This window comes from Aotus nancymaae, unplaced genomic scaffold (assembly GCF_030222135.1).
Source record: "Aotus nancymaae isolate 86718 unplaced genomic scaffold, 86718_ANA_hifiasm-v0.15.2.pri h1tg000011l, whole genome shotgun sequence".
Lineage (NCBI taxonomy): Eukaryota > Metazoa > Chordata > Mammalia > Primates > Aotidae > Aotus > Aotus nancymaae.
In genome coordinates this window covers 49,458,561-49,471,975 of record NW_026988422.1, presented here as the reverse complement: position 1 = coordinate 49,471,975, position 13,415 = coordinate 49,458,561, and the positions used below count along the sequence as shown (strand labels likewise).

The 13,415-nt window shown below is 36.0% G+C and overlaps 1 protein-coding gene across 11 annotated transcripts in view; it reads right to left on the bottom strand.

Annotated features, from left to right (window-relative positions):
- FUT8 (fucosyltransferase 8) overlaps positions 1 to 13,415 on the bottom strand; it is a 486,032-nt gene that overhangs the window by 83,891 nt on the left and 388,726 nt on the right. For all 11 annotated transcript variants that reach the window (XM_064374947.1, XM_064374953.1, XM_012438120.3 and 8 more), the window contains one exon: positions 11,169 to 11,283. In XM_064374947.1, the coding sequence (XP_064231017.1) occupies positions 11,169 to 11,283 (115 nt within the window). The remainder of the gene's footprint in view (positions 1 to 11,168; positions 11,284 to 13,415) is intronic.

Genomic DNA, 13,415 nt, shown 5'->3' with positions numbered 1-13,415 from the left:
ACAGGTGGGTAGAAATGTATGAGCCCTAAGCAAAGCTGCAAGGTCTTGATCCATTTTGTATTCTACTTTAATACAACTTCTGAGACTTTTTTTTTTTTAACCTTCAATGAGACACATAGATTTAGGTCCTCAGTAAACCTAAGTTAATTCTCCAGTGTCTACATTACTTTCTATTCATACTAGTAGCAATATTTTCCTAATGTCTGATCTGCTAAAACTGACATTTTCCTGACAACATTTATTTAGTCCATAAATATATTTTGAATCTTCCAGAATACCTCTACTATATATGGAACAAAATTTAAAACTGGATAAGAGCAACTATTACTCATTTCCTACAAGCTGGAAAGATGTCCCATAGATACAACGGACGGGTTAGGATGTGTTTAATATTTCAACTGAAATGTCAGGCTTTCTACCCATACCTCTGATTAACAGAGTTTTAATCTACTTAGCACATAATTAATTCTACATTCTATCACTATTGAGTTCAAGTTTTCATAATCCAGAGAAAGAAAAATCACCTCTCATACTATCATTAAAGACAAAGATAAGTACAAACCTAAGTCTCAATTTACTCTCTTGCATATTGAACATTACAACACCTGCATCCATAAGTGACTCTGCATAATAATAAGCACACAGCAAGTGCTCAGAAATGGCTTACAAATGTTCTTCATCCTTACAGCTTCCTTTAAGGTACTTTAATGCACTAGAGGAACAAGAAAAAAAATACCTGCTCCCTATCACAACCAAAGGACTTTAATGAGATCTCAAGATATCTGGATATTTTATCATCTATTAAATATAACTGACCTAAGCCTTGAGCCTAGAATAACATCAGTGTAATGACTTGAATGCCACAGTTTTCTGTAGAAAAATCAGTGCTTACCTTTCACAGAGAGGTTTTTCAAGTGATATAAGCTATATAAAGCACATACATCACTCCTGTTAAATTATTTATCACAATTGGTATTTTAGGTTTAGATAGGTCAAAGTTATGATACATGAATTTGCATAATCCAAGTATACAAACATCCAAATACTTTTTAGACAACCTACCACAGAACAATATTTAATGCGAGAGAACTATCATGCTCATTTTTCAGGGTCAGAGCATATCCATGTTTTAACTGACTGCACAGATATGTAACTGTATGCATTTATGACTTATCAATGAGCCATATCTACAACTTACTTGATCTTAGATTCTCATTTGGTAATCTATCCTTAGCTAAGCAATTAGAGGGGAGGGGTAGAGGAAGAGGAGGCAGTGAAGGTAGTGAGGGCAGGAGGCAGTGAAGGCAGAAGAGAAGGCAGTGAACACAGACAAACAAAAAAAAAGTCATTGGAAAGGCTGCTCAGTTATGGTCTGCCATCACCAAGACTCACACCTAGGGCATGGCTGACTTACACAAAGGTTCTTGGCAGTTATTAAACAAGCAGTTGATACACAATTGTAGGCTGGTCAATTTGAGAAAGTGTTGCAGGCTCTACGGACTGATGGAAAGTGAATCCTAGTCAGAGGATAGCACTTTTTAATGGAAAGCTGTTGTTCTAGTATTAAATTAAAACAAAATTTTAACTAGAGACAATCTAGACATTTTCTGTTATATCTGTATATTAGAGACAGAACCCACTCAATCTTAAAGGGTCAGCATCTATTACTTTTCATTTAATTTTGCAATATGTCTTTCTCTATTTCAGGTTTCTTACTGTTGGTTTTCTCAAGTAATCTCCTATCTTGGGGGCAGGACTGAGAACCCCTTAGGAACTTGAGGTACGCTCCTAGTTCAATGAGAAGAGCTTCCTTAGCAGATCTGCTGAAATGTAAGCTTAAGGGACCTTCTTTTGCACAGATCCCTTCAAAGACCCTGGGAGAGGCTTATGCTATATGTCACCAGGATGTGTTTTTGTAAAATTTGCAAATTTTCACCATCGTGAGTTAAATGAGCTAAGTTAAATGAGTTAAGATATCTGTCTCTCAGGATTCTGTGCCATCTCACTTTCCCAGGGTTGGTATTAGTGTTGGGGAGCAAATAAAGTGGCCATCTGATTTCTGGGATCCTGTGATGGAGAAATTAACCTGGGAATTATTTAGTTTGGATTTACAGATAGATTTATATAGTTCACAATTGCTTTTGTGTGCAGATATTTTTGTGACATAAATAGGTACAGTGTGAGAGATTGCACTGTGATATAAATGTGTCCCATGGTTCCTAGCATGGTAAGTACAAGGTAATAACAGAAATGAAGGAGGCATTTCTCAATGATGCCTAGTCAAAATAAAAGTTTTCTGTCACTAGTAGCCTTGAAAATATAGTGTATACAATTAAAAATGTAGCATAAGCAATTATATGTACCTTTTTTTCCTTTTCTGATGAGAATCACATAAAATAAAATTATCTGAATTCCTCTGTCTATAAGGCACAAGTTTACAGCAGTACGACAAATATGAAGCATGTACATATGTGAAGTTGCAAATGTTATGTGCTACAAATATGAACAATTTCAATAATTTAAAAACATTTTAAATCAACCATACTAGACAAAAAAATCTATTCAAATTTTCCATTCTCTTTATAGAAAATACTCATATTAAAAAATCATTCTCAATGTTCTTTATAGAAAACATTACAAATCACGGTCACAAAATCTAAGGGTATGCAGCTAAGAAATGTAAGGGAAAACAGTATTATAAAGAGTATCAAGCAGTTAATTAAAAAAATTATTTTTTGGCAGTAGTATTTGTGGTATTTCTCAGTTTTACACAACTGTAACTTGTTAGGAGTTCTTTTTCATTGTGGAGTCAATCCTCACTATTCACAGATTCCATTATCTGTGAATTTACCTACTAAAATGTATTTGTAACCCCCAAATCAATACTTGTGGTGTTTTCACGGTCATTCACGGACATGTGCAATGAAAATTTTGAGTTTTCCAAAGCATATAATTTCAGCCAAGGTTAAACAAGGTGGCCTTTTGCCTTCTCACTTCAAATCTCTTACTATAAACAAGTGTCCTTTCTGCAGTATATTTAGTGCTGTTTTTTCCATTTTTTTGTGTTTTTTTTCCAGTGATCTCACCGTTGAAAATGGCCCCCAAACATAGTACTGAAGTGCTGTCCAGTGTTCCTAAGGGCAAGAAAGTTGTGTGTGCTTTACTGAGAAAGTATGTGTGTTGGATAAGCTTTGTTCACTTATGAGTTATCAATGTTAATGAATCAACAATATATATTAAATAAGATTTCTTTAAATGGAAACACACATAAAACAAGGTTATATATGTTCATCAGTTGATGAAATTGTTGATCTCAAAGGAACCTAACTCTGTATTTCCCCTAGGAACAATGGTTCACTATTGCCAATTCAGTGTTTGTGATGACATTAAAGAATATAACTGACTTGAATAATGAGAGTTAATTGTAAACATTTAATATTTAATTTTGTACTTATATTTTGTATTCCTTTTCATAAAGACAGCACTAGAAACTGAATAGGTTTCAGGTGTATCTGCCAAACCTGAATCTGCTTCTGCTCAAGAGCCTACATATTCCCTTCAAAGGAGTCCTGCTACTACATAATTCTTGCTTCGCTGGAACTCATACCAGGATTGTGGAACAAGAACCTCAGTCTTGACATTTGGTAGTTAGAATCAAAACTTCCATTCTTACTCTATTTCTATGTGGCAATCAGACCTGCTTTAAGATTTGGAAAATTGTTTCTAGAACTGTGTTGTGACTTAGGTCAGAGGCAAACTATAGTGAAACCTACCATTTCTTGAAAAAAATGAGGCATATTTCTTGAAAGAGAAAATTACTTTAGAAATGACTTTTAAAACAAGTACATATTGGGCTGATATACCTAAATTAAAAAAATTCAAATTTAAGTTCAACATATATTCAAGAAAGTTAAAAGGATAAAACTTCTACTAGGTGTTGCTACTCTCAAAGATGACACGAGTTAGGGAGCAGCATCTAGAATCCAATCTGTTGTTAATTTTATTTCCAGGTCAGAGATGTTAATGACCTGAATATGTATCCCCTTATATACCCTTAACAAAAAATGATGTTGTGAAAGCATTTTATTATTGATAATTAAGAGAATTTGAATATATAAAATATGTAAACTAAAAAATGTCAAAATGTTGGCAGTTCAGCGAGTGTACTCTCAGGAATTTAAAAACAACTACAGGATAGTACCTTCACTGCCTCTGCAGCGAACAGGAAGAAATGTGGTTGAGAATTTCCCCCTTGTGTCAGGGTGTTGCTCAGAAACAGCTGTCCCAACTTAGGTGCAGTTACAATAAATCAACCTAAATGTCCTCAACTTGACCCAGCTCATTATGTCATTAACATGACATTAACACTGTGGCTTTAGCACTGTGGGTGTGGCTTAGGCACTCATGAGTAATAACCAAGATGGAGTCACTCTGGCCAACCCCAAGCATGTGCAGATGCAACACCCCTAGGTGGGAGTTTAACCTCTCCCATTTGGGCAAAACCCATAGAAGACTTCCTGGTTTCTGTCACACAAAAGACCCAGAAATCAGCTCCATTTCTGGAAACTTGCTTTCAGGGCCCCTCTCTTTGCTGAGAGTTTTCCTTTTATTTAATAAATCCTACTTGACTCACTCTCTGGTGTCCACGCACCTTATTCTTCTTGGTCATGGAACAAGAACTCAGACCTAGGGATTAAGCAGACTGCAACAACAGGGAGATCCTATCTCTACAAAATAAATAAATCTTTACTGTTTTTTCTTGTTACATACTTTATTCACCTGAAATGGGCTTCATTTTGCTTAAAATATCAACTTTGGAGCTATGCAGAAAACAAAATCCATTTTTCTATACCAGAAGACAGATGATTTCAAGTTAAACTGGGAAATAGCTTTCCCCAGAAGCTATGTGCTCTAACTAGCAGCTCTTTTCATGAGAACTGCCAACTTCCAACTGCTCCAAACAAGTTAGAAAACTAAGGCATTGAAGTATATGGATCTCACTCATCATGCCTATTTAATATGAGCTGATTAGAAATCAGAACATAAATTTTCTACAGATAATCTCTTCCACATAAAATCAACCACAAGTCCACGAAAATGACTTACATTATGGTAAAATGTGGACTCAAAGTGAATATATATCAGCTATGTGCAGTTTTAAAAATGGACTTCATTAGAAATTACAGAAATAGAAACAATAGCATTTTCTCAATCTGTTATGATTTATATAACACATGAGTAAGATCAGCACAAAATGGCATTTAATACAATACAATATTATATGTTCACATTCTGGGTAAAAAACCTTTTAGATAAACATATACAGTAAAAGACGAAAGCACTTAGGAGATTTGTTTGATCCATTCTATTTGAGCCTAACAGCATACTTGGAGTTAGTTGTCTTCAATTGGATTATTATAATCTTTTAATCAGTTTACTCTTTGTAAACCATGCCATACAGCCTTCAACTCTACAGAGAAAATGATTTGAGAACCATGTACTTTGTCCCACTAAACTCTAGTTGCCCCAAGTGCCTTTTTAATTTTCCATTATGTCCTGTGAAATTGCTCCTCTCAAGTAAAACCAATATATAGGAGACTAAATTGAGACCAAACTTCTTGTCATAACTGAGCTATGTATGACTATAAACTAGAAATCAACTCCAAATGGAAACTTCAAAACCATGCATAACACATGGAAATTAAATTACCTGCTCCTGAATGATCACTGGGTCAAAAACAAAATCAAGTTGGAAATTAAAAAATTCTTCTAACTGAATGACAGTAACAACAAAATCTATCAAAACCTCTGGGATACAGCAAAGGTGGTGCTAAGATAAAAGTTCATAGCCCTAAATGCCTACATCAAAAAGACTGAAAGCACAAACTGACATTCTAAGGTCACACCTCAAGAGACCAGAGAAACAAGAACAAACCAAATCCAAACCCAGCAGAAGAAAGGAAATAACCAAGATCAGAGCAGCAGAACTAAATGAAATTAAAACAAACAAAAAAATACAAAAGATAAATGAAACAAAAAGCAGGCTCTTTGAAAAGATAAATAAAATTGATAGATCACTGGCAAGATTAACTAAAAGAGAGAAAATCCAAATAACCTCTAAGAAACTAAATGGGAGATATTACAACTGATTCCATTGATATACAAAAGGTTATTCAAGGTTACTATGAACACCTTTAAGCACATAAACTGGAAAACCTAGAGGAGATGGATGAATTCCTGGAAAAATACAACCCTCCTAGCTTAAATCAGGAAGAATTAGATATTCTGAACAGACCAATAACAAGCAGTGAGACTGAAATGGTAATTAAAAAGTTACCAACAATAAAAAAAAGTAGAGGACCAGACGGATTCACAGCTGAATTCTACCAAACATTCAAAGAATTGGTACCAATCCTTTTGATACTATTCCACAAGACAGAGAAAAAGGGTACCCTCCCTAACTCATTCTCTGAAGCCAGCATCACCCTAATACCAAAATGAGGAAAGGACAAAACCAAAAAAGAAAACCACAGACCGATGATCTCTGATGAAAACAGACACTAAAATCTTTAACAAAATACTAGCTAACCGAATCCAACAACATACCAAAAAGATAATCCACCATGTTCAAGTGGGTTTCACACTAGGGATGCAGGGATGGTTTAACATACAAGTCAATAAATGTGATACACCAAATAAACAGAATTAAAAACAAAAATTACATGAGCATCTCAACAGATGCAGAAAAAGCATTCACAAAATCCAGCATCCCTGTATGATTAAAACTCTCAGAAAATTGGCATACAAGGGACATACCTTAATGTAATAAAAACCATCTATGACAAATCCACAGCCAACTTAATACTAAATGGAGAAAAGTTGAAAGCATTCCCTCTGAGAACTAGAACAAGACAAGGATGCCCACTCTCATCACTCCTCTTTGTCATAGTACTAGAAGTCCTAGCCAGAGCAATCAGACAAGAGAAATAAAGGGCATCCAAATCAGTAAAGAGGAAGTCAAACTGTCACTGTTTGTTGACAATATGATTGTTTACCTTGAAAACCCTAAAGTCTCCTCCAGAAAGCTCCTAGAAGTGATAAAACAATTCAGCGAAGTTTCCAGATACATTAACATACACAAATCAGTAGCTCTTCTATACACCAACAGTGACCAAGCAGAGAGTCAATTCAAGAACTCAACCCCTTTTATAATAGCTGCAAAAAATAAAATAAAATACATGGGAATATACCTAACCAAGAAGAAAAAGACCTCTACAAGGAAAACTACAAAATAGTGCTGAAAGAAAACACAGATGACACAAACAAATGGAAACTCATCCTATGCTCATGGATGGGTAGAATCTATATTGTTAAACTGACCATACTGCCAAATGCAATTGACAAATTTAACACAATCCCCATCAAAATACCACGATCATTCTTCACAGAATTTGAAAAAACAATTCTAAAATTCTTATGGAACCAAAAAAGAGTCAACAAAGCCAAAGCAAGACTAAGCAAAAAGAACAAATCTGGAGGCATCACACTACCTGATTTCCAACTATACTATAAGGCCATAGTCCCCAAAACAGCACGGTACTGGTATAAAATAGGCATATAGACCAATGCAACAGAATAGAGAACCCACAAATTTATTTACAGCCAAATACTTACAGCCAACTGATCTTCAACAAAGCAAACAAAAACTTATAGTGGGGAAAGGACACCCTTTTCAACAAATAGTGCTGGGATAACTGGCTAGCCACATGTAAAAGAATGAAACTGGATCCTCATCTCTCACCTTACACAAAAATCAACTAAAGATGGATTAAGGACTTAAATCTAAGACCTGAAACTATAAAAATTCTAGAAGATAACATTGAAAGAACCCTTCTACACAATGGCATAGCCAAGGATTTTATCACCAAGAACCCAAAAGCAAACGCAATAAAAACAAAGATAAAAAGCTGGGATGTAATTAAACTAAAGAGCTTTTGCACAGCAAAAGGAACAGTCAGCAGAGTAAACACACAACCCACAGAGCAGGAAAAAAAAAATCTTTGCAAACTATGCATCTGACAAAGGACTAATATACAGACTCTACAAAGAACTCAAAGAAATCAGTAAGGAAAAAACAATCCCATCAAAAAGTGGGCTAAGGATATGAATAGATAATTCTCAAAACAAGATCTACAAATGACCAACAAACATGGGAAAATGCTCAACATCACTAAGAATCAGGGAAATGCAAATCAAAACCACAATGTGACACCACCTTATTCCTGTAAGAATGGCCATTATCAAAAAATCAAAAAACAGTACATGTTGGCGTGGATATAGTGATTAGGGAACACTTCTACATTGCTAGTGGGAATGTAACCAGCACGGTCACTAAGGAAAAGTGTGGAGATTCCTTTAAGAACTAAAAGTAGAAATACCATTTGATCCAGCAATCCCACTACTGGGTATCTACTCAGTAAAAGAAGTTGTTATATGAAAAAGATACTTGCACACACATGTTTACAGCAGCACAATTCACAATTGCAAAATTGTGGAACCAACCCAAAGGCCCATCAATCAACGAATAAAGAAACTGTCGTGTGTATATATGTGTACACACACACACACACACACACACACACACGACAGAATACTACTCGGCCATAAAAAGGAATGAATTAATAGCATTTGCAGTGACCTGGATGAGACTGGAGACTATTATTCAAAATGAAGTAACTCAGGAATAGAAAACCAAACACTGTATGTTCTCACTGATATATGGAAGCTAAGCTATGAGGACAAAAAGGTATAAGAATATACAATGAATTTTGGGGACTTAAAGATACAGGTGAAGTAACTCAGGAATAGAAAGCCAAACACCATATGTTCTCACTGATATGTGGGAGCTAAGCTATGAGGAGACAAAGGCGTAAGAATGATACAATGAACTTTAGGAACTTGGAGATATGGGTGGGAAGGGAGTGAGGGATAAAAGACCACAAATATGGTGCAGTATATACTGCTTGGGTGATGGGTGCCCAAAAATCTCACAAAGCACCACTAAAGAACTTACTCATGTAATCAAATACCACCTGTATCCCAATAACCTATGGGAAAAAAAAGAAAAATACTTTCCCAATGCACATTTTTCCTACTGAGATATTCCCCATCTCCTTGAATATTAAAGAATCACCTTTTCCTCCCAGTGGGGAATGCAGGGCAAAGGAAAAGCATGAAAGTAATAACTTGTTAAATAGCAATATCTGAAACTGAAGTTAAGGTCCAAGTAAAGTGCTAGGTTTTGCTATAGTTGAAAAGATTTAAAAAGCCAATGTAGCTTTAAATCATTAGCAAGATTTGCAAGTGAAATTCTCTAATATAGAACCAAAAAAATCAGCATATAGAGGATCAAATCAGCACTACAGGTGAAAGTACTTGGCCACCGAAAAACCAAGAGAAAGAGAAAAGAAACTAAAACAGATGGCAGGTACTTATTACAGTTTAGGTGACTGAACTACCACCAGATCACAGTTTAAATATAGTTGGTGGAAAATTTAGTGAATATGAGGAAATGGAGGAAGTTCAGAAACCACAGTTATTTCCATTTTAAATAAGGATGATGGTTCTGCACCACCATCTGTTTATAGTTCATTGAATGAGGTTCTAGTTGATAGGAGATAATTACCTCTTCCCTAGAGGAGGTGAAGTGTTTCTCATTCTGCAGACACCTCTGATGAATGGCCATGTGGGTATGAGACCAAGACAGCATGCCAAGATCAGTTTGGTTTTTAATGATATCTTTAAACACTTGATTTTCTATTTTTTCCTATTTAAAGGTAGAAAAATGTGCACCTTAAAATACACAGAACCACATCACTGGCTGTCCTTTTGCTTTTATACAACATTTTAATCTTACAGGGAAAGTAGAACATACATAGATAGTATGCCATCCACAGCATTAGAAAAGGATGAGGGTGGGGGATGTTCCATGATCATTTCAACTTCAAACATTTTTGAGATTTGATTTACTGATTCATTGTTTTCCCCTGAAAACTATTCTGTCTCTCAGTGCCTCATCAGATAATGATGTTCCCATTATCCCAGTCATTTCAGTTCTTTCATCTATTTGGAAAGGCCTATCAATTTTATCTTCCCAATCTCTCTCAAATTTGTCTCTTCACTTCCAATGCAAACTGCCACATACCTTAATACTTCTTACCTGCACTATGGCCCTCGTATCTTAAATGGTCTCCCTGCCTCTAGTCTCTTCAAATAATAAAGTTCAACTAAAATACTACTTTCAGATTACTATCACTTAAGTACCACTCTCATCATACCACTATTATATGTAAAACCTTTCAAAAGCAGGTTGTGACTCCAAAATAGAAAGATGCTTAGAAATTATTTCCTTACAAATATGTAAGATGGTGTGTGCATATTAATAAGAACTAGAAAAGAACACAAAAAATTAGGAGAAATTAATTTAAAAGGGACCGAGACTTGATGTTTACCAAAACTTACTATTTGTTATAGTAACATGAATAAAGCAAATAAAATCTTTCAGTGACTCCTTACTGTTTATGTACCATTAAACTTAACCTCTGTAATCTGTTTCCAAGCCTACCTTTCCAACTTATTTTCCATCCCTCCTTTCACACAAGCTAAAATTCCAGTCAAAGTGAATTGCCACACTTATCATATGAGTTCCTGTACTGTTCTTTCCCAGTTACGAGCCACTGCTTACATGATAACCTCCAGCTGGTACATTCTTTTCCTTCATTTCTGTGTGTCCAAATCCTACTTAACTATCTTTCATAGTTCTGTTCAAACCATACATTATCCACAAAACTATCCCTGATGTCTCCTTACTCAACACTCTAATAAGCATTTCATCTGTTTCTTTCCTATAAAAGGTAGCATGCTATATTAGTTCTGTATTGTGTGTGTGTAAAAAGTAGCTCCCTTTAGGACAGGGTCTTTGTTTTAGCCATCTTTGTAATCCACTCAAGGCATAACATGGTGTCTTTCTGAATAAATATGTAAAATGTGTAATTATTTTCAAAAGGCAAGGGCCAGGAATACTAAAACCTAACTGAAATTATTACTCTTAGTTATATGACGATCCTTCTTTTTTTCACTCCAATTTATTCTTAACCCAACCTTCTTACCTGAAGGTATGTTATTCTCCGCTGGACCAGTTCTGTCAGATCTTTGGCCTCTTTTTCCCGCCAATCACCTGCTCCATCTGTCTGACTGAGGTAGTATAGATCCGTCATTATTGACCTGTTAAAACAAACAACATTGGAAGTCTAACTTATTTGTACTGCTTCACTGGATTACACAAAGTCTTAAGAAAAATGCCAAATTCTTCATGAAGATTGATGCTCACATTGATGCTAGTACTCATCTTTTATTTTCTATCAAGGTTATGAAATTCAAAAATTAGTCTCAACATCCAATATTCATTCCTAGAGTAAATTTTCACTGTTAAGAAAATATACTTTTTTGTTCAAGCCAGTCAGCTGCCCTTGTTTCCCAACACAGACAGAGCACTACAGAGATTTGGAGGAAAGTGAATATGCAAAGCAAATGAATGAATAGATTAACATAGAGGAAGAAGTTGATGTTAGTATTTGAATAGTACCTCTTGGTTCTCTCTAATATCATTTCATGCCCCCTTTTAATTTTTGTTTTCATATTCAAACATTCTGAATGACTGTAAAAAGATAAGAGGAAAAATTTTATATAACTTATAGCAGTATAAACCAAGGGCCAGCAAACTTTTTCATTAAAGGGCCAGATAGTAAATATTTTAGTCTCTATGGATCTCTAAGATCCTTTGCCTTTGTAGCGGGAAGCTGCCCTAGATAACATGCAAACGAATAGGTACGGATGTGTCTGAATAAAACTTTATTTATAAAAACAGGCAATGAGCCAGATTTGGTTTTTGGGCCATAATTTGCTGAGTCCTGGTTTAAACTAATAAAACGATTGTTTAGCACCAGTATTCTCACTCCATGTAGCATCAGTAATTTCAATTACAATGTGCTGGATTTCCTGCAGAGTGAAGTAAAATCCCCAGTAAACTAAGAAGAGAAACTTTAGGGCTGGTAAAAATGGTTTTATTTATATTGCATGAAATAAAAATTATGACTTGCATTTAGTAAGAAAGAAAAGTAAAAAGCAAGAGTCTCTCTTTGTCTAATATCCCCTACAAATCTGTCAGCAAATTTATAGCTAATTTCTAATTTTTCACGTATCACCACCAGCACTTTTACCAACTGAGACACCATCTTCTCTCACCTGGATTACAACCACCTCCTAACAAGGTCTCCCTGCTTCCACCATTGCCTATGTCTAAAGTCTATTCTCAATATAGCCGCCAGATCCTGTTACAACATCAGGCAAATAATGTCACTACTCTTAACATGAATTGGCTCTTCATCTCACTCAGAGTCAAAGCCAAAATTACTACTTTGACCTAAAAGACCCCACCCAATATGGCTCACTTTAATCTCATCTTTGTCTTTGATCTCATCTCCCACTACCATCCTCCTTGATTTCTCTATTTCAGTCACACAGGTCTTGTTGCTAACCCATGACAGTGCCAGGTATATTCCTACTCCAGAGCTTTTCTTTTTGATCCTCCCTGCCCTGGCATGCTCTTTTCTCAGATATCTATTCACATGGCTCACCTAAATGACCTTGAAATCTTTGCTCAGATGTCACCATCTTCATAAGATTTTCCCAGATTATCCCACTTAAAAATCCAACACCCCCTCCTATCACCCATATCCCTTGGTTTTCCCTCTCCTCCTGTTTGAGTAGGTAGCTAGGCAGACAAGAGAGGGCAGGAGAAGGTACCCCTTGACTCTCAGCAATGTCAGGTGACTATCAGGTGATGGTCAGTAGTTGTTAAACTGTCTAAAATAATTTAACTGGTTGCAGCTGGTGCCAGGGAAAGGCAGTCTCCTAAATAGAAAACACCTGAAGTTGGTGATCAGCGGCTTCCTGATAAGATTTCAAGAGTTGTGTCAGCTGGCTCAAGTATGCGTACTAGGAGGCAAAATGGCAGAGTTTAACTATTATATGACCTTCTTCTAGGAATGCTCAACTGGTAAGAAAAAAAAATGACCCAAATGAGCATATGCACAACTTCAGTAAACACATTGCACATGCAATCCCTCTCAAGTGCTGGCAGGCCACTGCACATGCAGATAGCCTGCCCCAAGGAAAAATCAGGTAAGAAGAAATGCAGGAGAGAGATCCAAGATGGCCGATTACTAGCAGCTCAGGATTGTAGCTCCCAGTGAAAGTGCAGAGAATGAGAGGATGACACACTTTCAGACGACTATTTGTTGCTCACAGACCAGGAGATTCCCAGCGGAGGAGCCCCACGGGTCGCCAGTGCGACT